Source organism: Cetorhinus maximus, chromosome 10 (assembly GCF_964194155.1).
Source record: "Cetorhinus maximus chromosome 10, sCetMax3.hap1.1, whole genome shotgun sequence".
Taxonomy (NCBI): Eukaryota; Metazoa; Chordata; class Chondrichthyes; order Lamniformes; family Cetorhinidae; genus Cetorhinus; species Cetorhinus maximus.
This window is the reverse complement of record NC_135888.1, coordinates 78,876,290-78,903,821: the sequence shown is the minus strand read 5'-3', so window position 1 is coordinate 78,903,821 and position 27,532 is coordinate 78,876,290. Positions and strand designations below refer to the sequence as shown.

The 27,532-nt window shown below is 44.7% G+C and overlaps 1 protein-coding gene across 1 annotated transcript; it reads right to left on the bottom strand.

The window, feature by feature from the left end:
• Positions 1 to 2,701: 2,701 nt before the first annotated feature.
• On the bottom strand, positions 2,702 to 26,602 carry LOC144685783 (uncharacterized). Its single transcript, XM_078550656.1, has 4 exons — positions 26,040 to 26,602; positions 17,329 to 17,542; positions 14,428 to 14,476; positions 2,702 to 3,331 (listed from the first exon to the last, which is right to left on the bottom strand). The coding sequence occupies exons 1-4, from the start codon at positions 26,381 to 26,383 to the stop codon at positions 2,829 to 2,831; spliced, it is 1,110 nt and encodes a 369-aa protein (XP_078406782.1). The 5' UTR covers positions 26,384 to 26,602; the 3' UTR covers positions 2,702 to 2,828.
• Between the last annotated feature and the right edge of the window lie 930 nt (positions 26,603 to 27,532).

Below are 27,532 nucleotides of genomic sequence, written 5' to 3'. Positions count from 1 at the left end.
TGACAAGGATAAGAGGTGTTAAGTTAAGGCACAAGTAAATAGGTTATATCTAACATTTGCATTTTTAGATAAATTGGGAGGTCGTTTGAATATCAATGGGGAGTCAGAGGTTACAAGAAAAATGTTTGCACCTTACAGGAGTTCATAGGTTAACAAGTAGTGGGGATATATTTTATTGACTCAAAAGTAAAGACAAGATGGAAAGATGAAAGATCTTATATTTGGAAGGGTTTGAGTTTCAAAGTGGTGAACAATAAAAAGATGAAAGGGAAAAAGGGTATAGTTACTGTGGATAACTGGATTTAACTATTGAGCTAGAAATGGCTGTTAAGCTGGAGATGGCTGGAGCTGTTAAGAAATCTTGGGCTGCAGCAATCCTGAAGCAAATTCCCCTGTGGAGTGGAAGAGCGTAAAGATCATGTGGTACACCTTTATTGAAGCCACAGCAGTTTGCCTTGTGTAATATTACTGGACTTCATATTTAAATATATATAAGGGAGTGTTGCCTGAAAAGTGTTTACTTGTGGGTTTGACCAAGTAGAGAGTTTTGTGGGAATGTTTTGTAAGACAAAACCAAAATTGTGTAACTGTAATCTTGTGTGCTTAAGTTTTCTTTTCTTGTTAATAAAATTTATACTTTTAATTTTTAAAAACCCAAAAGTGTTACTGGACCTCTTACTGCTGAGGTCAGTATGCCTTCTCATTATCAGAATACAAAAAAAAATGTTGTGGCCCGTAAGCCAAGTTTCCCTCTGGGATTTGGTTTGCGCAGCAATTAACACCGGCTGTGGTCATAACACCTGCCATTTGCTGGGATTCTTCCCACTAGGATTAACATTGCTCTATACCCAGACAGCTGCATGATTTTGAAAGGTTAAGTGCCATCAGTCTCTCTTTACATACTTGGAGGTCTCTAAGCCTTGGCACTTACCAACCCACAATCATTTTTCTGGCTTAGTTCAATGGGAAGAGTATGCTTTTTTATTCATTTGTAGGATGTGAGTGGCACTGGCAAAATTGTTGCCCATCCCTAATTGTCTTTGAGAAGATTGTAGTGAGCTGCCTTCTTGAACCACTGCAGTCCATGTGGTGTAGGCACACTTACAATGCTATTAGGAAGGGAGCTCCAGGATTTTGGCCCAGTGACAATGAAGGAATGGTATTATAGTTCTAAGTTAGGATGGTGAGTGACTTGGAGGAGAACTTGCAGGTAGTGGTGTTCCCATGCATCTGCTACATTAGTCCATCTAGGTGGTGCAGGTTGCTGCTTTGGAAGGTGCTGCTGAAGGAGCCTTGGTGAGTTGCTACAGTGCATCTTGCAGATAGCACACACTACTGCCGCTGTGAGTTGGTGGTGGAGGGAGTAAATGGCTAAGGTGATGGATGGTGTGCCAATCAAGCCAGCTTTGTCCTGATTGGTGTTGAGCTTCTTGAGTGTTGTTGGAGCCACACATATCCAGGAAAGTGGAGTATTCCAACACATCCCAACTTGTGCCTTATTAATGGACAGATTTTGGGGAATCAGGAGGTGAGTTACTCACTGCAGAATTCCCAGCCTCTGACCTGCTATTGTAGCCACCACAATATTTATATAACTAAGTTTCTGGTCAGTGGTAACACAAATATTATTTGCCACTCATCGGCCAAAGCCTGAATACTATCCAGGTTTTGCTGCATGTAGGCACAGACTACATCAGTATCTGAGAAGTTGCAAATGGCACTGAAAACTGCAAACATCAGTGGACATCCCCAATTCTGACCATATGATGGAAGATAGCTCATTGTTGAAGTAACTGAAGATAGAAGAGCCTAGGACACTGCCCTGAGGAACTCCTGCAGCGATATCCTAGGGCTGAGTTGATTGGCCACCATTAACTACAACCACCATCCTTTGTGCTAAGAATGACTCCATCCAGTGGAGAGGTTTCCCCAATTCCCATTGACTTCAATTTTGCTAGGGTTCCTTGATGCCACACTAGGCCAAATGCTTTGATGTCAAGTGCAGTCACTATCACCTCACCATGTGCATCTATTATCAAGCAATGGAAACATCAGTTATATGAATTTTTCTGTGCTCATTTTGGAAAGTTTTGAGAATGGTAATGGTTTTTCACATGTACATCTTGTGTGACAGAAGCCTCCACTCTACATTACTACTAATCATCACTCTGCTGATGTGCGATTCTGAACTTTCAGAACAACATAGGCCCTGGAGAAAATTGTAGGTAGGATGTCATCAACATCGCAGATTGTGTTGCAGTTGCTGTTTTTCAATTTTTCACCAGGTATTGGGCACAAAAAATATTAACTTTTGATGAGTGACACTGATATACCATTTACCAAAATGCATTGCTGAAGACAGCAGTATCACTCCCTCTTAATTGTGAAAATACGCAAAGCTGAGAGCTGGCTTTCTCCAAAGACCCAACAGCATGCAGTTTAGAACATTTGGCAGAAGATTTTGTGAGTAAGCAACATTTTTCACATTTTAAGGCAGCAGATGGTCCTGAGGATCCCCTTTAAGAAAAGCTAACAAATTCCAAATAAACTTAAGTCAGAGCCCAAACCGTGCCAACTTTGGATTGATTTCAGACTCCTCAAGTGTGCTTTGCTATCCTAGATTTGCACTGATCTCACCATTTGCTTCAAATTTTTCAATATTGTCATATGTTACCGACTATACTAGAAAAAGAGACAGACATGGGCATGCCTTCACTTTATTGAACACATCTAAAGAAAGGTTCATGCAGGTGTTCTTTCACAAGCATGCTATAGATCCCAAGGTGACTTGAATAGTGTGCAGTGTGGTATGTTCAAAGTTTAAGCTGTCACCTGCTTCTTGAGTTAACCTGACGAAAACAATGAGTGCAACAAGTTGGAGGATTTGCTTTCCATTCCTTGAATGAAACATCCCGACCCAGACCAGCTATTACAAAAGATGTTAACCTTGGGATATCATCAATGCGGTGGGGACTTTTAGGTTCCAATGGAGAGTTATAAGCTGAAACATAGGGTCTGCCAGTTTCCTGTTGTAGCTCATGTGCATCAGCTGCACATTCTGGTAAAACGTTACGGTCAATGTTGTTAGGATTTAGCTTTAGAACAGTTGCTTCCTCCAGCTTCAGAGCTGTCATTTTGTCTGGCTTATTTTGGCTTTCATTTTCTGCAAGGGCATCTGCCTTATTTAAATGCATCTTAGGGTGTTCATCATCTCCAGAGTTTTTGTGGAAACTGTGGAAAAGGTGAGAGGGAACCTCAGTTCCAGTTTGCTTGTCCATCTCTGGTTGATTAAATGTTGGAATAGTTTCAGCCCTGGAGTCCATTTGTGCTACTGTGTAGTGAAAACAAAAGATGTTTAAATATAAAACACTTAAAATACTACCCTATTCTAGGGGTTCATACGGACAGCATTGACAAATGCCAAGATCTCCATCCCAAATATTTAAAAACAACTTTTATGGGTTTGAGTGGAGCCATAAGAGTTTCAAAGTAGCACAAGGCATCTTGTTGTCAACTTGTGCTTGAGGAGGAATAATTTGATTTTCTTACCATGGACATTTTCATACCATTCAGTTTCTCCAGCTGGGAAGGCAGTTTGGAAACATGCTCCCAAGCCTCTGCTGATGTTAACAAGGGCAATTAGAGTAAAGACTGCTGCTCTTCAAATGTTACTTTCTTCCTCTGGAGGAAGCATCTGTCCTTTATTTGGCATTTTAATATGGCCAAAATCTGGGAGGTCAATCTGCTGATATTCCACCTCAGTGAAATAATTTCCTACAGGTTCAAAATACAGCAAAATAGAGGGAAGAATTTTCCGGTCGGTTAGCGGGGGCGGGGCCCACTCGCCGATGCGTAAAATGACGCGCAGTGATGTCGGGCGGGCGTCCCAATGTCACCACACGTCATTTAGATTATCAGTTTGGCGGGCGCGCAGCCACATCGGCTGAGCACCCGCCGAACTGTCAAAGGCCTATTAAGGCCATTAAGAAAGTAATTAAAGTTGTTAAGAATGCTGCCCGTCCAACCTTAAGGTTGGCGGGCAGGCGAAGAGCCCAGGCAGCCTTCGCATTTTTCATGAAACCTCATCTAAAATTGCAGCAGGCACAGATGGACACCGTTGGCCTGGCACCCAATTTTACAGCATCCAACCCCCCCACCCCACCTGCCATCCCAAACCCGAGCCATAAAATTCCAGCCACATTGAAGGGAGAATATATTGGCATTGGAACTAGTGCAGTGAAGGTTTACTAGATTGGTTCCTAGGATGAGAGGGTTGAGAGGCTGAGCAACTTGAATGTAAAAACTCTGGAGTCTAGAAGAATGAGAAGTGATCTTGTTGAAAACATACAAGTTTCTGAAGGAGCTTAATAAAGTAGACACTGAGGTTGTTTCTCCTGGCTGGACAATCTAGAACACAGGGCACAGCCTCAGGGTAAGGGATCAATCATTTAGGGCTGAGATGAGGAGAAATTCCTCATTCAAATGATTGTGAATCTTTGGAATTCTTTACCCCAGGGGGTTGTGAATGCTCCATCGTTGAATATATTTAAGGCTGAGATAGACAGATTTTTGGTGTCTCAGGGAATCAAGGGATATGGGGAGCAGGTAGGAAAGTGAAGTTGATACCAAGGATCAGCAATAACCATTTTAAATGGTGGAGCAGGCCGAGGTTTATTTTCCTTTTTCTTATGTTTCTATGCTCCTATGATAGTGAATTGTGAATTTCACATTCTCACCACTTTCTGGGTAAAGAAGTTTCTTCTGAATTCCTTATTTGATTTTACATTGATGGTTTTCGGTTTTGTTCTTTCCCAAAAACCGAATGGACACAGAGAGGGGACAGAATTTAATGGGTGGCAGGGTTTCTTGCGTAGGTATCCATGCAGCTTAGCAAGAACTTGAATGATGAGGTAGTGTGTACATATGGAAACTGAAGCTGCATTTTCGAATGATGTCACCAAGAGACAGAATTTAGATGAAATAGGAGGGGGCCAAGGATTGATCCTTGGCGGACACCAGAGATCACTGTGCGTGACCAGAAGAGAAATCACTGCATGTGGTAATGAATAACTAAAAGGGAACCAAAAGAGTGCAGTCCTACCCACTTGGACGATAGTGGAGAGGCATTGGAGGAGAATTGTGGAGAGGCATTGGAGGAGAATTGTGTAGTCAACCGTTTCAAAGGCTCCAGAGAGGTTGAGAAGAATGTGCAGGGAAAGTTTACCTTGTCACAGTCACATAGAATGGTTGCAATTTAATGGAGCTACAGTGGGCAAGATGTGTCTGACTCTCAGCGATAGGAAAAGTGTTCCATGTGTATGAAGGGCCGGGCATTGGAAACCCACCTGCTGGCAGCTGGATGCCAATTAAGCTCATTAATGAGTTATTTGAGAGCAATTATTCCCTGATCCCACTGAGATTTAATGGTAGCTCAAGGATTTGTTTGGACTTGCACAAATCTCCTGTGCCTCAGAGTGCCACCCAGCAAACCCAGGGTTTGGAGTGGCCTCCCAGAGGGAGGGGTCCCTAGTTCATAGGCACTGAAGACCTAATCGAGGGACCTAGCATTGGGAAGTTACAGAAAGCAACCCCCCTCGCCTTCCATCCAACACCGCTAACCCCTTCATTGACAAACCTTCCTCACAACTCCCATCCTGCCTGATATCTCTCTCCAGGGATCCAGCGATGATCCCTGGTAAAGGCCTCACTGTATTACTAGCAGTGTCCAGTGGTGTTGCTGGTAATGGAGAGCTGCCAACATCTGATTGTCCTGCAGCTCTCAGGGTCAGGATTTCCATCCTATTTGGGGACTTGTTCCATTGGGAGACCTGACACTGCCCAGATAAGTGTCTGATTGCACTGCAATAGCATTGGGTTTCTCGTAGAAAGGTGACACAGGGCTCCCACTGGTTCTCCAACCAGGTTGCAGGACCTCAATCAACTCAAGTAAATTCCACCTGATTTCATTTGTTACTTTGATAAGAGCCATTTCGGTACTGTTGCAAGTCTGAAAACCCGATTGGGGGAATTGAGATGTGAGCTCCCAGAAAGATGGAGATGGATTTGGGAGGAAAGTACACATTCAAGGTATTTGCAGAGAGAAACATCACAGTCAGTATCCTGTGATACAAGCTCTGTCAGACAGCTATTCTAACATTTGGCTTTTTTCCTATCATTCTAAGCCTAGAATAGCAGCCTGCATACGTTGCCAGTGGTCAAGGACAAAGAGTATTTCAAAGCGCCCAGTGTTTGGTGAAGTGCCTTTGTGCATTGTTGCTTGTCATATGACTATCATCTGATGTCATCCTTGGTGTACAAAGGCTTGGGAGCAGAGGCCATTTCATCTACCCCTTAGAACATCCCTTAGGAGTGTGCAGCTGAAATCGAGTGGATTTTGATAGCTGTAAGAGAGTCAGCTGCTGTTAAAAAAAAAACAACAGAATAATTAAAACTTCAGTCTGCAACTATACACAGGACATTGGTCACTGAGTAAGTCAGTATGGCTTTGATTATTCCGGTATCTGTTACTATGGCAATGAAAGCAGATTTGAAAATAAATTTGGAAATTCTTCCAGTCTCAATAGCAACACAAATTGCCACAGAGTGGCACGCACTCATCTGATAATGGGTTGGATGCATATCACAGAGTGAAAGCAGCAGTTTTCTGACTATGTTCTGGACGTAATTTGGGAGGTACAGATGGTTGCGCATGCCTTTTGGCATTTCTACTGCTCCGGAGGAATATCAATACAGACAGCATGAAATAGTCAATGATCTTCAAGAGTGGAAGTAACTGTGGATTATCTGATAGTCTACGGATGTGGCGATACGATGAAAGAAGCCATCACAGACCATGATCAGAATCTAGTGAGACTGTTAGAGAGAGCTTGCCAAGTGAACCTAAAGCTGAACAAGAAAATGCCTAAATTGAAGATGACTGAAGTCAAGTACATAGGCCACGTACTGACGGTGAAAGGAGTTTGCCCAGTGCAAGCTGTAGCAGAAACACAGCAACCAACAGATGTTAAGGCAGTGCAACAATTTGTTGGATTTGTACACTACCTAGCAAAGTTCTTGTCCAATTTGTCATCAGAGTGTGAACCTCTATGCAAGCAAAGCTATTGGGGCATAGAACATGAAGTACATTTCACTCACATCAAACTAGTGATGACAACACTATTGCTCAGGTACTACAATGTTAACGATGAAGTTAACCATGATGTTAGCGAGGCAGGACTTGTAGCAACCTTCAAACAGCAAGGACAAGCAGTTGTGTTTGCATCCAGAGTTAACACAAGCTGAACAACACTATGCACAGATTGAGAATGAGTGCCCAGCTTTTGTCTTTGTTTGTAAGGATCTTAATCAGTACCTGTTTGGGAGAGACAAAATGATGCAGAGTCTGACCACAAGCCTCTTCAAAGCATCCTTCTCAAACTACTTCTGTCTACTCCAAAGCATCTGTAAAGGATGTTACTTTATAACATATTTCTGCAAACAAAGTAACTCCTCAATGCCAAAAGGTGTGAGACTTGGTTTTTATAATTTCTGCCACCTATGAAGGTTGACATGGTTTGCAGAGATCAGCTAAAATTTAAAAGTCACTTCACCCTGTTGCTATAAAAGGGTATTGTACATACAAAGCTGAAGCGATTGTCCAAAATGGCACCTTGTACAAAGGAACTAGGGTTATCAACCCCAAGGAGATGAGAAAAGCGATGCTGAAGCACATCCATGCAAGCCATCAAGGAATCGAGTCTGGTTTGAGCAAGGCAAGAGAAGTGCGCAATGAGGTCAAGGGCCATATCAACCAACCAGTGCAGTGCTTGTAATGAATATCAAGCTTAGCAGCTAACAAGCTACTCATGACATCCCAGACAGACCATGGATGAAACTTGGAGTAGGCCTCTCCACTTTCACTGCAATTGATCATCTCGTCACCATTGACTAACTACTGGGAGTCAGACATGCTGACATCATCGTCGACCAGTGAGATTGTAGAATGCCTGAAAGCACACTTCAGTCGTTACGGCATTCCTGACATTGTGATGAATGACAATGGCCCACAGATCAGAAGTGGAGAATTCAGGCGCTTCATAAATGATTGGGAAATTTAGCACTACACATCATCTCCACACTATTCCCAACCAAATGGAAAGGCTGAGGCAGCTGTGAAAATTGCTAAAGGGATCATCAAAAAATAGAGTAGTTCAGCACAGATGTGTACAAGGCAATGCTAGAATGGAGAAACAAATCTACTAAAGACATGGAAAGCAACTAGTTAAGTGACTAATGTCATGGCGCACCCAAACTGCTCTTCCAATAGCCAAGAATCTACTGAAGCCAGAAGTGAGTGACAAAATCAAAGTGAAACACCAGAAAGCAAAATTTCACTTTGATAAAGTTGCCAAATCATCTGCAGAGTTGACAATTAGAGAGCCAGTCAAAGTGCAAACATTCAACGCGCTGAACAAAAGTCAGCCCACTTGGCAACTAGGGATCTATGTAGGGAAGTTGTCACCTCAATCATATGTGAAAATGAATGATCAGATGTATCATTGTATCTGCAGACATATACGTAAAACTGGAGAAGCTGCTCCTTCACAACAGACAGCTGATGAGGAAGATGTGAGTTCATTAACTGCACAAGGAATTGAATGGCCTCTGGGACCCCCAACAAAGGTAACGGATCAGCAGCAACAATTATCACAGCAGCAACACTCGCCACAGCAGCGACATTCCCCAGAGTGGCAACACCAACCCAACTGACGACAGGCGAATAGCCAACAACAACCAGTACGTGTACCATTAGGAGACCTGAACACTTTAAAGATTGTGTGCAATGCGTGTGTAGGGACAGATGAAAGTGGGTCAGACTAGAATGAACATATGGGCCAGAATTTTCTCGTCGGCATGCAGGGTTTGGCCCTGCAAGCCGCCGTGCAAAATGATGCGTGATGTCGGGCGAGCATCCCGGCATCACCGTGCGCCATCAGAATATTTCAGAGGGCGGGCGCGCGATGATCTCCGATGCGCACCCATCATTAATTAATGGGCCACTTAAGGCCCTTGAGGCAGCAACTGTCACCAATTTTTCAGGGCATCGCACGGGCGCAACAGGCAGGCCACATTTTTATAAACCTCCTCCATGAGCGGGATAAAAGGGGTGTGTGGGGCCATGACTGTTATTTGTCAGACATTTAATGCTTAAAGTTACTGATACTTGCCTGTGAGAGGAGGAATACTTCAAAACTCTTCACAGCTGCTTGGACAGGAGTAACAGTCTTCAGGTCAGGACTCTTGAGTAAACATCATTTCTGGGGCCTTGCTGGTTTCAGGAAGCCTTCCCTCAGCCTGGGAATGGGAGTTGTGCTCTCCACTGGAGGCACCTTCTCTGAGGAGGGAGGGCCAGAAGGGGGAGGAGGCCAGGAGTGCACATTCAGCCTCCAGGGGAGCCACCTTTGGGAAGAGAGGCGCAGGCAGAAGGGGTGCAGGGCCAACAGGAAGTCCAAGGTGGAAGGGGCCACAGAGGACGCCACTATCCTGCTGCCAGGGTTTACAGGTGGTGAAGCAGCTACCTCAATATGTCTGAGGTGCAGTGCCGAAGGGAGACTCCCTCTCTCAAGGGAGACAGTGACCTCTATCTGTCAGATGATAGGCCCTGGGATCTGCACCAACTGTGTTCATGGGCACCCCATGCCAGTGGCGTTGGTCATGGCTGCCCTTGTGTGATCACAAGATGCAGATTCTGCAAGTCTGTGCAAGGTACCCAGGCAGCTCCCATGACGCTTACATCCTCAGACACTCCCAGGTGTCGAGGGTTTTTGGTGCTCCAGCCCAGCTGGATGGATGGCTGCTGGGCGACAAGGGCTATCCCCTCAGAAGGTAGCTCATGACACCTCTCCGCCATCCAAAAACAGAGGCTGAGCAGCGGTACAATAGGAGCCATGCCTCCACAAGGGCTGTGGCGGAGAGAACCATCAGTCTTTTCAAGATGCGCTTCCGATGCCTGGACCATTCAGGGGGTGCATGCCAATACCCCCCAGATCGTGTGTCACTGATAGTAGTTGCATGCTGCACTCTCCACAATCTGGCGCTAGAAAGGGGAGATGTAGTGGAGGATGAAGATGTAGATGCAGTTGATCTAGCTGCAAACGATGAATTCAGTAGTGAGTCCGAGGATGAGCACACACAGGAGAATGCTGAGGGGGCAGACGCTGACCCGGGCATCCTCCAGGGAGGCAGGGACACCCGGGAGGCTTTAATCCAACAAACCCATCACAGATGGACCTCCAACACAAGCCAGGACTGCAGGCTCCATACTCGATAACTGAGAGCAAAATCTGCCTGGGTAGGAACATTAACAATGTGCCTTGTCAATAAAGCTCAATGACAAACAAGTCACTCATAACATCATGGGTTCCCGTCCACCTGCAGAAGTAAGGAATCACCCTGAGCCATGCTCACATATCAAACTTTAATGAATTAACAAAATGAAGCAGAAAATAAAATGAATGCAAAGGTGTGACTCATCACACCAACTTGTCATCAGCTAATAGCGGGGCAACATAAAACCATCAGTGAGAAGCCTGTGGTGTGCCCAAGGTGCCTTAAGTTTACATTTCCGGGTGCTACATCTAGGTGCTCCCCCCTCGCTGGCACTGGCATCTGAGACAGCCTGCTCACTTTCCTGTCCTGTTGGCCTCAATGTCCTTGGCAGGTGTCCTTTGGCCCGTGGAGCCTTTGATGGCCCCGCCTGGGAGGGAGCGGCCAGTTCCACGGCTGGCATCTCCCCAGTTGCTGCAGCCTCATCGGATCTCACAGTCACTGGCAGAGGGGCAGAGGAGCTGCTACCCTCATCCAGAGCGCCCTGAGAGGAGCCCATAGAGACGACAGGCAGCTCCTGCGCCAACGTGAGGTCACTTTGGACCTTCCTGCTCACCAATGATAGATGGGCACTGAGCTGGGAGGCTTGGTGCCCAATCCATCTCCCACACAGGCACTGACCAGCTGAGGTCAATGCCGCTGTGAGGGCTTGCAGGTCTGAGCACATCCCCAGGAGGTCCTGATTGTTTTTCTGGAGGAGCCTCTCCGCGAGAGTCACCACTCTCTCCATGGAGGAAGCATGGTGCTCGGCGATGAGGCTCACTGCATCGGTGATGCTCTGCGTGGACTCTTCCAGCACAGTCACCATGCCACGCATTGCCTCATGTATCTCCGCCATATCCTCCCGCATACTCTGCTGGACCTCCAGCGTCTGCTGCCTCACAGACGACTCCAGAAGCACATCATCAGCCACCAACTGAGCATATGCCTGGTCCCCAGCTACCCTCCAAATGCTGGCACCATGGGCACTCTGTCTCCGCCAGCATCTCAAGCGAGTGTGAAGTGCCCTCACCGCTGTGCCCTGGGACACTAGCCAACGCTCTAATGCCCACCAAGGTGCTAATATCTGCACTGGTACCTGCTTGGCAGAGATGGTGTGACACTGGTGATTCCATTTGTTCTGGGCCCTCAGGCGTCAGAGGTGGCCCTTCTGCCTCCTCCTCCCGGTCCTGCTCCGGTGATGCTGAAAGGAAGAATATTTGATTAGCTCAAGTGGAGAAAATGTCAATGTGCATGCCTGTCCCCCGGATCAGTATGCACTCATCCTTCCATAATCAATGGTCATCCCATGTTGCAAGCTTCAATCACTGAACATTCAGCAGTGGCATAGCTGCTGGGAACACATGGTGACCTCAGTGCACGGCAATCTTACATCCCCGTGGCAACCCAGCCTCACCGCCACCAGTGGACCTGGGCACATGGCGCCTCTCCAGATCCATCGCCTCCTGCTCGTATCTGGTGATTATGGCCAACTGGGCCTGGCCTCCGCTAGTCCACGTCCGCTCAGCGGCATTGTGTGCGGTCTTCTCCTGAAAAAGGAGAGAGGTGCACTGATTAGTCTACCCTGTACCTGGATTCCCATCACATCCCTGCCACCCCAACCTGAGTGGGACACTGCAGGGCTCCAGTGATCCGTCACCCCGCAGCTGCTGCATACTCGCACCAAGAAGCCAGGGCTGACCCCCCCCTTGCCCACATGCTGCCTCCATCACATTTGCCACTACACGGTCTAACCTTGCAAAGCAAGGACGCACAAGTACAAAGGCAGCAGATGGATTGGTGCCCCGCCACCTGGAAGCTCCACTCCCAGCATGTCAGCAGCCTGACTTTGACATGTTTTGCAGTTCCAGCACTGTGCCTAGATGCAGATCCTTGAGGTTGCCCCCAAAACAGTACTCTGGGTGTCAGTATAACACGGGCTGCGTGTGCATCTCAGCACTGCCCTCTCAGGGTGAACTAGACATGGGCAATATCTGCTGGCCCAACCAGCAAGGGAAATATGTTGTGGATGATTCAATGCTCTAACTGCAGTCAGAGTTGTGGGGGGGGGAAGCCTACCTGCTGTGTTAGGTGACCTCTGCCAACATGGTACTCACCCTTCCCGAGTGCAAGAGGTCATTGAATTGCTTGCAGCACTGGACCCACGTGCGTCACACGTCATGAGAGCTATGTCTCCATCTCCTCCCAGGCATGAGTGGTCAGGTGGGGGGTGCGTCCTCCTCCCGTCCCTAGCAACGAGGACGTCCCTCTGTGTTGCCACCTCCTCCAGGATGGCAACTAGGCACTCATAAGAATACTGAGGGGCACACTGCCCCGCTGCCTGACCCTCCTGCCTTGGCTGCTCTCCAGCAGCGCTCTGGGGAGCCCTTCTGTTGGCCATGATGAACAGCCTTTGCAAGGCTGCCTGCGCTCGATTTGAACAGGCTGCTGGGTTGCCACTGAACCCAGCGGTCATTGCCGCCACCCGTCCACTCCTGCTATCCTAGGGAGCCGCATTTCACGCTGGGCGGGCCTTAATTAGCCCGCTCACATAAAATGACAGCACAGAGCCGATTGCAGGCGGCGATCAGCCCCACGCCTGCTCCCGAACGGCCCGCCCAACGGGGAGAAAATCCTCCCCATAGACCACGTATGTGCCTGACTTACAACTGCAAATGATAGTGTACAGTATGCAGGTTGTTTTTTTTTCTCTTTTTTATGAAAAGGGAAATGTTTGGAGAATGCATTTGTGAAATGTAGCAAGCCATAGTCGTGTGACCTCTGATGTCATCCTTGGTGTACAAAGGTTTGAGAGCAGAGGCCATTTCAGCCACCACTTGGAACACACAGTGTCCTTCTTATCATTTCCAAAGACAAAACCAGTTACATGCATCCCAAAGATTTCAGTTATTAGCTTGAGAATGAGAATGACAGCAGAGAAAGAACAAGAACTTGCTGCTTAGGAAATATGCCTGCCATTAACAATTGCTCTACTTTAGAAATACAGCAATGTGGCTAAATTCAGTGGTACATCAAACTATCATTATTCAGTGGGAAAATTTTGGCCCTTCTGATCAATACATCAGTCACTATTTGATACTTGTGTGGGAAGCAGAATGACTGATGCTACAGTTTTACATTAACTTAGAAGGCAGAAGCATAAAAACTACTGCGTTATCATGATGGTGTAGGTTTCCTTGCAGTAGAAGGGACAGTTGTGCAACTTGCTTCATGATGATCTGACAGTGGCAATTTTCTTGAGTCATGGGCCATAAATGTGCCCAGGCCTGTAGATTTGGTTGCTTGGATAATGGTAAGTGCAAGCTATTAAACTCTCATGGCAACTAACCTCCTTGACATGTCTTCATTCATTTTATATCTCTTCAACCACAAAATACTATGGTTGGGGTACTGCAGAACACTGTTAAGCAGCGTTTTTCTCATCAAATTGCAGCAAAAGTTTTTATAATTGCACTTTTTAAGGTCTTTTCACACTTTTGTTAGATGCATTAATGACTGAGTTTCCAGAGTTTTCTGGATATAATTGTTTCCAAATAGGTTCTGGTGCCAAAGAAAATTTTTTAAAAACAGAAAAATGTAGAAAAACACATCTGTAAAAACCCAAAGGAGAAAAAAATGTTCAACAAACCTCTATCTCCATAACAGTTCTTTTATGAAGTTATTCCTTTTAGGTTCAGAAGATGGGGACGATTGGCTGAGCACACAATGCGGTACACCATTTTAAATGATGGAAATAATCTAAGGCATTATTTGAATATTAAAATTGATCTGTCGCAGAAAAGGTATGAAAGCAATCTATATGAGTGTCAAGCAATATCAGTGGCGGGTTTCTGTGAACAGTGAGCAGGACTGTTAATGCCGAATTTCCTAATCCATGCCAGCATCTCACCAGCAGAAACAATCTGCTCACTAAGAAGTTTCTCTTTCAATCTCAAACTGCCACTACCCCATAGTTGGAGCTCAGTCTTATTTTTAGGTTCACCCTAAACATTTGGACATGAAGAAACAGAACTATAGACTGAATTACATTAGGTTCCTTACCATAGCTGTGTGATTTCGACATTTTTCCATTTTTGTGATGCTTCAAGCTCTGATCAATAAAATACAAGATTAGTTTAACAATTTGAGAAGCTGCCACATGGGCTAACAGCATTTTCCAATCTTGTACATTCTCACGTGACTTTCTATTGACAAGAATAGGAACTAAATATTATAATCTGAAATAATGAATACTTCACTGGAGGTACAAAGGAAAAATGCCCTACATTACCCAAACACCCACTCCCCTACCTCCAGGGCTCAGCTGGGAATGGCAGCACTTAACTGGCCCACACAATCTGGAAGGTCCAAAGTTCAATTTGAGGTATGTCCTTGGTTAGCTGATCTCAGCTAAAAAGGTAGTGGGGAGGTGCAGTTAACTTCATGCCGCTGGGCTAGCCAGAGGAAAACTCAGCCAGGGTTCATTTTCTGATCGTTTTCCAGTAAGGAACACTGTATACAAACTCCTGTGACTGTCAAGTAGCACCCTCTATGACCAGATATGCAGCCACAGAGTGAGTCACAAGCTGGAACAGTACCCAGGTAAAATAATAATCTTCAGGAATGATAGCGCGGTGGTTATGGTGGAGGGGCCGGGGGGAAGACAAAAAAATCCACTGCTTCAAAAATGTCAGTTTGCTCTTAGAAGCTAAAGTAAATGTTATATAATCTACTTATTTAGGCCTTTAGCTGGCCTCAGGGTACCTCTGAAGGAGTAGGGGCACAGCACCTCTGACATGTCCAGCCTGTTTAGCAATATGATCCCACCCCTGCAACTTGGGACAAGGTCTACGTTAGTGACCATCGACAACTGGGATTTGGACAATGACAGACAGCTTTACTGCAATGGTCTGCCTTGTCCAAACAGCTTGTTTTTCTTACTGAAAGGCCTATATTCAGGGCTTCTTGCTAGAGCCTGTGGGAATGTAAGGCACCGCTGAGGTCTTGTTTGCACTACCCTTGTATTTCACCAGCCGCTCAGTGTGCAGGATAAACAGATTAGAAGCCTCATGGTGGTTCTGCTAATTCTTCAAACTAACTTTTCAGCACAAAGGTAGAATATTTCTGGGTACAGTCTCTTCAGCTGTTTGCTCTGAGCTCTGGAATACTGATATCCAACAGGCTCCTGGAAGTCTATAATGACCAGTGCATTGACTGAACGGAAATCACTGATCACAGTGATAAAGGTGTGCACAAGAATGCATGATGTAATTTTTGTTTAATTTAGTCCAACTGAATGTTTTTGTTATAAGTATCAGTTCAGCTTAACCTTCAGTGCAGAAAATGAGAGAGGTGCGAACAAGGCCTCAGCAAGTGCCCTCTGCGCAAGTTCTCACAGGTTCCAGCAAGAAGCCCTGAATATAGGCCTTTCAATGGAGATATTTGTCCTTGGCGGGCATTAACATCTTAGTCATAAATGAAATCAATCTACTATTATGGCACTGTTAATTCTGTACATTTTCTTAATTTGTCTCCATATTTCTTCCTCTATTTCATTTTCGCCGTTTGGCAGTATAGAATAAATTTCTAACAGTTCCTTTCTTATCCCTTAACCTCTAAGCAAATAAATTCCCATTGTAGGAACGATGTTCCTACCCTTTGCAGTAGAAAACAAAATGGTTTGGGCAAGGCAGACCAATAGTAAAGCTGTCTGTCATAGTCCAAATCACATCAATCAGCATGCAGAATAGTCCACATTAAAGTACCCGTTACTAACAGAAATAAGGAAGAAAAATAAATGGCTGTCAAAATTAATCAATCATCTGCTTCAATGTTTCATCTGTGAAAGGCTAGGAGGACTGTAACTCTCTGTTGAAAATCACACGCCTGAATGTGTGAAATGCAACAGTGATTTTCGTGTATCCTTTCCCAAAACATTTTGTATTAAATGGTGCCAGTATATTTCTGGAACACACATCAGAAATGATCACAGGCCCCAATACTTTTGATATTGTGGACTTTTCTTCCAGCAAATTTGACACCACCACTGGCAGAAACATAGGAAGATGTAGGATATCTGGCCCACCATTTAATAAACTGCATTCAAGCTGCAGGAATTTGGGGAGGAAAAAATAACCATACAAAGAAATAAAAAGAGAGATCAGAACTTATCATGATGCCACTGAGGAGCCCCAAAGTAGTTCCTGTTTGCCTGGAACAATATTAATTGTAATTTCAATAATTTAATCACCCTGAACTGCCAAAGCTGAAACATATACTGCCTGCGGTGGCACTTTGCCTTTTGGATTTATGCTCATTTATCCCAGACTCTCCCTTCTAAAACAGGGAACCTTGATGCACTCCCCTCAATGACAAGAGGAAGCATAATCTATATTTCCTGGCTGGAAGAAGAAAGCATGACCAACTTCAGACAAAGTACCATGCAGATTCATTCTTCCCCCACCCAGGCCGCAAGGACAAATTGTGGCCTGAACTCTTTTTGCCAGAAAGGGTAACATGGTTGACACTAGCTTGGCTTCCTAGTCGCAAGAAGCATGATTCTTGCACTTGTAGATGAAGTGGAAAATATAAATACTTATAACAAATGGATATTTTCCTAGCATCTCAGTGCATAGGAAGCCTGAAGAATGTCAGCTCCAAATTTCAAGGAAGTTGCCCCGTCGTAGGATTTCATTACTTCTCTTAAACCTAACTACAACAAAATGCCAACTCCATTCCCCTCAGCTTGAATACACACAGTGAGAAAATAAATATAAAAACAAAAAGCTAAAAGCTACTGCGGATGCTGGAAATCCAAAACAAAAACAGAATTACCTGGAAAAACTCAGCAGGTCTGGCAGCATCAGCGGAGAAGAAATCAGTTAACGTTTCGAGCCTTCATGGCCCTTCAGCAGAACTGAAGCATAGTTAGAAGAAGGGAGAAATAAATAGTTGTTTACTCACAGTGCTGGGTTTTTCAGATGGTAAAATCTCATGAGTCATTCCATACTTTAAGGAAGTTACTTTGTCCTTAAACTTATCAAACACAGACTGAGGTCTTCTCTTGAATAGCTCATATGAACTTGCTGTCATATTGTCACGTAGGAACTCAAACGCAAGTTGGAGCTGACCTCTGTTCTTTGCCATTTTATTTGGTTTTGACTGGAGATCATACCATCTACAAAGAGCACGTTAAAAGAAAAACACTGAAGTCTCACTCAAAGTTATGACAATTTCAATATATACTTAACAAAAGAGGGTAAACCCAGTCATTCTACTGGTAGAACATACATACATGTCCACATTCACTTCGCACACAAATCTATTTCACTAACATCTGTGGGGAAACACTTTTACTGTGTTCTGTGCCGGACTTTTTTTCCAAAAATAAAATTTATTAAATTTGTAAAGGTACACCACAAACTTGACATTACATAAAATGCAATACAGTTCAGTTTCTTTCAATACAGTACATGGCACTCTGAGGTGCCTCACTACATTTACATGTTATATTTACAAAATACATTTCATGTCAAACATTCTCTGCTGCATGGATTGCAGCCCCTCAGTGATCTATGCTGGGAGTACCTTAGATAGTAGCCTTTCTTCATTGAGCCCTTGCAGTGGCTGCCCAAACTTTGGTGCATCCCTCAACATGTAGCACTGGACCAAGGAGTGTGCCCGTTTGCAACACACACTCGTGGACAACTCTTTATACTGGAAACCCAACCAGTTTCAGGCAGGCCAAAGAGCACCTGTCACAGAGTTTGTGGTCCTCCAGCAGCAATTGATGTTTGTCTCGGTGTGCATTCCTGAGAACAGCCCGTACAGCATAGAGACCTGCCTTACAGAGCTGCTCAGGGTTAATCTCAACAAAACCACTGCACCTCTTTCCAGGCTCTCTTTGCAAAGGCACAGTCCAGAAGAAGGTGAATGACAGTCTCTTCCCCACTGCAGCCACCTAGTGGATAGCATGTGGTGGTTTTGAGACTCCAGATGTACAAGAAAGATGACAGGAAGGGCCCATCTCACCAACAGTCAAGCTACATTGTGGTGCTTGTTTGCAAGTTCTGGCGATGAGAGGATCCACCATCTCCTTTTCTTGGAGGTCCTCGAGAATGTTAGATGCGGATCCTGCCTGGTGAACTTGTGGTCAAAGGTGTTTTTCTGTACAAACTTTTCCACAAAGGACAGGTGGTACAGCATGATCCAGATGAATGGAGAGTTCTGCAGCAACCTAGCCAGACCCATCCTTTGCAACACCTAGGACAGATAGAACTTCAGCACGTAGTGACACTTGGTGTTTGCGTACAGTGTCTACACACAGTTTGATGCAGCTGTATAAAAAGGTAGACACCAGGATGAAGGTGACATTGGGAATGTTTTTCCTCCCTTTATCTAGAAATTTGTAAATCATGTCCCTCTGGACAGAGTCCATTTTCAATCTCCAGATAAAGGGAAGATGGCTCAGGTGACCACCCCGCTTCAAGAGTGGGGTATGGGCCAGATTTGCACCATGTGCAGCAACACCAAGAACACCTTGCAGTGTGATGGATTATGACGGACTTGGTTGAGAAATTAGCCTGTACACATGAATACCAATAGCACACCCACATGCTCAATCCACCTCTATTGTGCTAAGAAGTCTTAATGATAGGGAGCGAATGGGGACTCCGTTGCTGGAGCCCACCTGCAGATCTTTCTAATCTGAAAAGGGGCCCGGTTAATGCACCTAGTGGTGAATGATTAGATGTTTTTCGAATTGGAGAAAGGTTTGTAGGGGAGTTCTCCAGGGGTAGGTGTTCTTGTTCTTGCTCTTCCTGATATATATTGATGACCTAGACCTTGGTGTACAGGGCACAATTTCAAAATTTGTGGATGTCACCAAACTTGGAAGCATTGTGAACTGTGAGGAGGATAGTGTAGAACTTTATAAGGACACAGACAAATTGATGGAACGGACAGACAGGTGGCATATGAAATTCAATGCAGAGAAGAGCTAAGTGATTCATTTTGGTAGGAAGAACACGGAGAGACAATATAAAATAAAGGAACAATTCTAAAGGGGCTGTAAGAGCAGAAGGCCTGTGTATAAGTCATTGAAGGTGGCAAGACAGGTTGAGAGCACTGTTAATAAAGCAAACCGCAAGCTAGGCTTTATTAATAGGAGCTTAGAGTACAAGAGTAAGGAGGTTAAATTAAACTTGATGAAACACCGCACCCCTTCCCTCACCAAACTTTCTTGAGTTCCAGCTTTCAGACATGAAGGACTGCTGCTCGCACAACCAAAGCAGCCCAAGGAAGAAGGGAGAGCACAGGTACACACAATAATGAAGAAGCCCTGTCATTTAATGTGACGCATGCAGCCATTGGCTTAGACACTGGCACTTACGTTGAAGGCTAGTATAGAGTTGAGATCAGAACATGGTGAGTCAAAAGGCACAAGCAGGCTGCAAGCAGCCCAAGGGTAAAGGATGGTTCATTTGCCAGCTCACCAGAGGGCAAGGTGGTAGACAAAGTACTGCTACAGAGCACTTAGAACCTTGATAGGATGCACACCAAGATGTTGGGTGCATTGGCTGATCTACCAGGCAGCCTCTTGTCACTGTCAAGGAGCATGGAGGAGCCGGCTCCAACTTGGCAGAAGGAATGGCTCAAAGCTTCCATTCTCTGGAGTCTGAGTTCCAACTTCCTGTTATACTGCAGACCCAGAGGCACTACAGCTACAGACCCCATACATTTTGCAGCCTTTGTGTGGACAAGTCATCTACTCCTCCACCATTCTGTGAGGATGTATTCTAGCAAAACACTGAGTACTTCCAGACAGTTTCCAGTGGGGAAAATATCCATAAATGTAACTTACTACAATCAGGAAGCCTGGTCCTTTAAATAACTGCTACTGCAGGGCCCATTTTGCTGCTTCATTTTTCTTATTGGACAATAATGGCATATCAGCAGGTTGGGCTGTATGGGATCAGGATAGTGCCAGTTCCACATCTTGAGAAGCAAACAGGCAATGCAGCTGCCTGCACTCCCCTCAGTGACATGCTCCGCATGGGCCAAGCAGGTGGCACAGGTTGGCCTCAGGGATACAAGGTAAATCTGCCTAGTGCTTGAGAATGAATTTCTTGCCCTACAAAAAAATGCAAAGTTTATTCTTAGGAAGTAAAGGCTATCAAGTTATAAATTTTAATTATGGTATTTAGCTCCATCTTACTGTACTGTCTTACATTTTGAAATTCATGGAATCATAGCATGTTTTCAAAGTGACTGTACACAAAATTAATGAATCAGCCATGACTCATAATTGAAGAGTCCTGGAGCTGAACGTTTTTTAGAAAATTTCTCAGGGTTTTATGATAAAAATTGTGCTGCATATTACTGCACCGGTACAGACAGTATAACACCATACTACATTATGCTGTACATATAGATATAGTATTGTGTTGGAGCCTCTCATGGAGTGTTGTTGCCTCAACTTTGAACCCAGATCCAAGTCCCCAAATGCATGCTAAAAGACAGTATTGCAAATATGCTTCAAGATTAGCTACAGTGAGGGATCTAACAGAGGCCAATGTATAGTGCTACAAAAAATCAATTAATACGAAAATACTTTAAATATACATGTGAAAACTATAAATCTGAAATAAAAACAGGATGTCAGTCAAGGAGGCTGTATAGAGAAAAGACAACTTAATATTTCAGATATGCGCCCTTGATCAGAACTGGGTCAGTCAGGTTCTGTAAAGAGAAAAGATAGCTACTATTACTTTAGATGCATATTTCTAACATATTGATGTAGACTCTACACACTCAGTCCACACATGCAGCCTGGTATATAACCACAGCTGCTTTATTGAACCAAAGTAACATTCAAACTGGAAGATATATAGGTTATATGATTATATTCATTATTCTGAGGCTGGGCTTGTACATTGTATTGGGTAATTTACAAATTGAGTCATTTACAAATTGAGTCACAGCTACTTTCCTCTCTACTCATCATTAATTATACAATTCTAATTATGCAATTATATTTCCACATAATCAAACAACCAACTCATTAAAAACAACAATCATCACTCAAAAAAACCATCAGGAGCATTCTCCACAGCTGTCTGTCACGACACAGTAGCACTGTCCTGATAATCCCAAATCAATCCCTTTAAATTGTATTTTTCCACTATAGGTATGATGATTGTAGTGCAAACAATGAGAATGTGACAAGTATGCAATCTGATAAAATTTAACCCTTTATTCTACCCTGCTAAATAAAGAAACTCTGCATTAACACAGTGTAGCCTTTACCCTGCTGAATAAAAAGGAGCTGCTTAATATTCTTTACCCTGATGAAGCTGGAAATTCATGCTGTAATAGACTAAGTAATTCTCATCTGACTGTCTAAAATAATATGACACAGGAGGAGGCCTAGCAGCCTCACAATAATTGTTATCCCGTCTGAAAATATAGGCATTCCCTTCATGCTGCAGTAGGAAATCTGTTCCATTAAACAGTCTGTAGTCAATACATCACTGAATAAACAGAAACTTGCAATAACATTTGAAATATAAGAAATTAAGCAGAGGGTAAAAACCTGAAATAAAAAGTTAGTTACTATGGCCAAGGCATGGGATTCTAGGATCCTTGCTTCACCATGCAACAGAAGAGACCTCCCAGTTTCCCATGGTCAGTGACACAAGGGTGAGATTCCCAATCAGAATGGCACCCACACTGTTGTGCCGACCAGAAGTCAGATTGGCTGAGTGCCATTCTGATTTGGCCTGAAGCCTGGGAAAGCCCACAGAAGAATGACAATTTTTCCTTAAGATAACTGATCTCAACCAGAATCAAATGCCTTGTCTTGGACACATACTAGGCTCCCAATTAAACTTACACCAGTTGTCAACTGGCAATTGTTTCATTGGGCCTAACGACAGCGTAATTGGTGGAATACCAGGTGTCATCCAAGAACTCGCCAGGTATGCTTCTCCTCCACTCTTTCAGCAAGGCAGTGCTAGGATTTGGTGGATGGCTAAGCATAAGTCATGCCTATTTTCTGCCCATGTACCCCCACTCCCCAACACCATCCAACCCACCACCCCACATTTATATAACGCCTTTGACATTGTAAAGCATTGCAAGGCCCTTCATTCGAGTATTATCAAAAATAGCTCAACACTGAGCCACCTAGGAGCTTTTAGGGCTGATGACCAAAATCTTAGTCAAAGAGATAGGTTTTAAGGAGTCTTAAAGGAGGGAATTAACAGAGAAGTGACGAGGTTTAGGGAGGGAATTCCAGAGTTTAGGTGTTGTCAGCTGAAGAAATAGACACAGATGGTAGAGTGATTAAATTTGGGGACGTGCAGAATTGGAGGGCTGTAGAGTTGGAAAAGGTTACAGACAAAGATTGAGACCGTGGAGGGGTTTGAAAGGATGAAAATTTTAAAAATTGAGGTCTTGCTTAATTGGGAACTGATGTAGGTCAGTATGCATAGGGAAATGGCTAAATGGAACTTAGTGCAAATAGGATATAGGTAACAGCATTTTAGATAACCACAAGCGAATGGATGCTGGAAGAGGACTGGCCAGTGAGGAGTGTGTTGGAATAGTCAAGTCTAGAGATAACAAAGTCATGGGTGGAGGGATCCAGCAGCAGATAAACTGAGACATGGGTGCAGTTGGATGATAATGCTGAAGTGGAAATAGGCAGTCTTAGTGACAGCATGGGCATGTGGTCGAAAGTTCATCTCAAGGTCAAATACAACAACAACCTTGCAAGCAATCTGGTTCAGCTTCAGATAGTTGCCAAGGAGACAACTGGAGTTTGTGATGGGGACTGAAAACAATGGACAGAATTTTTAGCTCGGCAGGCGGGCACACGCCTGACCTGATCCGGCGTGAAATCGCACAAGATGATGTAGGGCAAGCGCCCTGACATCATCCCACGCTTGCACAATATTTCAGTGGGCATGCACCAAAGTCGGGGGTGCGTCCACAGACAATTAAGAGGGCAATTAAGCCCATTAACGAAGCAATTTACTCTGATTTTTCATGGTCCGTCCAACTTTACGATTGGACGACGGGCAAATTGGCCAGGTGGCCTTTAAATTTTCAATGAAACTTCATCCATAGGCAGGGTCAGGCTTCTGTGACGAAATAAAATATAAATTTCTGTGGACAGCATTTTCAGTAGCTAAATTTTCAGGTGATTTATTATGATATATGGACACCTTCTTTCAGCTTCTGAAACTTCTATTTTTGATTTTTCAGGTCTTCAGCTCCCTGGGGCAGCTCTCTCTCAGCGTTGGCCTGCGCCTGCATTGACATCAGCGTCTGCCCTCTTCCCGCTCCCACCCCGGCAGCATTGAGCTTCTCAGTGCGTGTTTCACACTGGCTGGCTGCTAATTGGCCAGCCAGAGTGAAATCGCAGTCGGGGGCCGATCACGGTCGGTGATCCGTTCCCCAGCTGATCCCGGGCCCGCCAATCATGCCCGCCCGCTGACCTAAAAATTCAGGCCAATGGCTTCGATCTTTCCAATATTTAATTGGAGGAAATTGCTGCTCACTCAGAACTGGATGCCGGACAAGCAATCAGACAATTTAGTGACAGTGGAAGGATCGAGAGAGGTGGTGGTGAGGTACAGCTGGGCTTCCTCAGCGTACACGTACATGGAAACTGATGTTGCCAAGCAACAACAGGCAGATGAGCAATAGGAAGGGGCCAAAAATCGATCCTTGGGGAACGCCAGAGATAACGGTGCTAGTGGTAAGAGAACCACTGCAGGTGATTCTCTGGCTACGGCTAGATACACAACAACAGAACCAGACGAGTATCGTCCCACCCAGCTGGGAGATGGATGAGACACGTTGGAGGAGGATGCTCAACTGTGGCAAAGGCTGCAGACAGGTTAAGGAAGATGAGGGATAGTTTACCACTGTTGTAATCACATATACCTGCTTTATCCTCTCATATGTCCTGGAATTTAGATACCAAATCTTTAGAGTAAAGATAATCTCAATATGCAGGTGACCTTCCTGTACTAATGACTTGAGAAATAAGTCATTATGTTTAAAGCTAAACCCACAATTTGATTTTTACCTTCAAAATTCCACGTTAACATTGAAGGGATTCATGCACCTTTCACAATAATATCACAGAATCATTACAGCACAAAAAGGAGGCCATAAAGCCCATCATGTCTGTGCCTGCTCTCCATTGGAAGAATTCACCTAGTGCCACTTCCCTACCTTCTCCCCATAGCCCTACACATTCTTCCTTTTCAGATAACAATCCAATTCCCTCTTGAAAGCTTTGTTGAATCTGCCTCCACCACACTCAGGCAGCATGTTCCAGATCGTAACCACTCGCTATGTGAAAATGTTTTTCCTCATGTCACCATTGCTTCTTCTGCAAATTACCTTAAACCTGTGCTCTTTTGCTCTTGATCCTTCCACCAATGGAAACATTTTTCCCTATCTACTCTGTCCACACCCCTCATGGTTTTGAACATCTTTATCAAATCTCCTCTCAGCTTTCTTTTCTTCAAGGAAAACAGTCCCAATTTTTCCAATCTAGCTATACAACTAAAATTCCTCATCCATGGAACTATTCTCGTGACTCTTTCCGCACTCTCTCTAAAGCCTTCAGATCTTTCCTAAAGTGTGGCACCAGGACTGGGTACATTACTCCACTTGAGGCCAAAGCAGTGTTCTCTAAATGTTTAACATAACTCCCTTGCTTTTATATCACACACCCCTATTAATAAAGCCTAGGATGCTTTATTACTGGCACTCTCAACCTGTTCTGCCACCTTCAATGACTTAAGCACATATGCACCCCCTTTAAAATTGTACCCTTTATTTTATATTGTCTCTCTGCGTTCTTCCTACCAAAATGAATCACTTCACATTTCTTTACATTAAATTTTATCTGCCACTTGTCCACCCATTCCACCAACTTTTATCCTTTTGAATTTCTACACTATCCCTCTCACAGTGCTTCCAAGTTTCGTATCATCTGCAAACTTTGGAATGATGCCCTGTACACTAAGGCCTAGGTCATAAATATATGTCTGCTTCAGTTTGACCTATACAAAATTATTATACACATCTGCTAGTGAGAGGCATGGCTGTACAGCCATCACTATGGTAAAATAGCGGTTTTACTCATGGTGCCTCAAATTGACCAGATTTTCCGATAATTCTTAATCTCTTATTTTTTCCAAGAGTCACAGTAAAAACAAGCATGATGAACATCCCAGTTAATACCAGGTGACCAGAGAACACTGAGATACTAAAGACAAAAGGTCCCAGTGAGTTCAGTAAAGAGATAAAGTGAGAGGGGCAATTGGGTACAAGCATAATCTCATCCTATGCAGCTTCAAATGTTCTAAGGTGAGAAACAGTACGTGGATGGGCGAAGTAGTGCAAAGAGCTGCGGCCATGATTTGGATGAGTTAAAAATAGATGGGATGGTCTGATCCCCTAATACTAGCAAAATTAACACACTTGCATATCTCGTCTTCACATTGTGCAACTCTGCACAAAGATACTATTTTTGTTGAAGGAAAAGCAACCAATGTGGTTAACTCTGTACAGGGGCAGAAGAGTTAAATAGCTGAGCAATTGCATAAAAAGGCAGGATTGGGTTTAGTATGGTGGGGTGGGAGCCTTACTCGTTCTTCCTCCTGCTCTTGTTGTCATACAGCTGGGCGATGGGCAGAGCCACATGGCCCAGGAAGGTGTCCACGGGCAGGTGGCTGTTGTTGTGCTTGACGGTCAGGTGCAGCATCCACCTGTCCGAGTTGTCCAGGACCAAGGGCAGCTGCAAAGTGCACTCCTCCTTCCACTCGGGGCTCAGGGACCCGCTCTTCACCGAGGTCATGTACTTCTCATTGCCCAGGCGGATCACCGTGTAGCAGTTGTTGAGCCCGTCCCTGCGCTTGGCCCGGAGATCGCGGGCACCGATAACTGTCACTCGCAGGTGAGTCGGGAACCAGGTCTGGTCGATGAAAGACATGAAGAGTCAGGTGGTGATGGCTAGGAGGAGGGGAGAGGGTGGGGGAGGGGAAAAGGGCGGGGAGAGTAATTAGCAGGGAGAGAGGGACCGGCCGAGCGTTAACACTGACCCTTTCCCGGGATCACTGGAGGCCGCGGCGTATCTCATGCTCGCGTCGGCACATTGACGGCTGCCCCGTGTCCCGAGCCGCGCGCGGCAATCAAGCAGCCTGCCCCCCGCTAGCTCCTCCTCCGCTTTGTGACGTCACCCCTCAGCCCAGCCGCGCCTACTGCCCGCGCCTTCATACATTGCCCCCTTTGGGCAGCATGCGCTCAGTTTCACAGCCTGCGCCTTGCGCCTTCATTTACTTCCCCGCCTTTGGATGGCACGCGCTCACTCTCACAGCCTACGCCTGCGCCTACCCTCCGCGCCCCGCCCCTTCTCGCGCAGGCTCAGTCAGTTCTTTCAGCAATGAATGGGCAAGTGTGATGTGCACGAGTCCAGCACCGTTATCAATGAACAGATAGACCTTTCCTGAGTGTAGCTCTCACTTGCCTATAACACAGCTTTTGGAACTGGTTTTCTATCGCTATAGGCGCAATGTTTTGAAGTTTGGCAGAAGGAACAATGCTTGTTACAAGTTTTAGAATTAGATTTGCTGAAGAACTGGTATAAAAAGGTAGTAGACAAATAAAATGAGAGGACAGACATGGGAAAGAGAACCGATTAACTCTGAAGAAGTCATATGGACTGGTAACGTTAACTTTTTCTCTCTACAGATGCTGCCAGGCCTGATGAGTTTTGCCAGCATTTTCTGTTTTTATTTCAGATTTCCAGCATCTGCAGTATTTTGCTTTTACATTATTATGTGTTTGTTTTAGTTTACCAGATTAAAGGGCTGATGATGCTACCCTTGACATCTGATGAAATAAATTGGTGTTTATTTCAGCTGAGCCACTTTCAAAGCTGGCTGCTCCGACAGACGACAGTTGGATGCCTACCGGCCAATAGTTTAAATAATAAAGGTTAAAACAAAGTTTTGCCGCATATTTAAACCTGTGAAATATCACAAATCACATTTTTCTCACATGATGGCTGAGCTTGTACTGCTGCACCTTGTGCTATAAAAGAATCTGTTTCTGGGTGGCAAATTCTCAGTCCCGGTTTCTG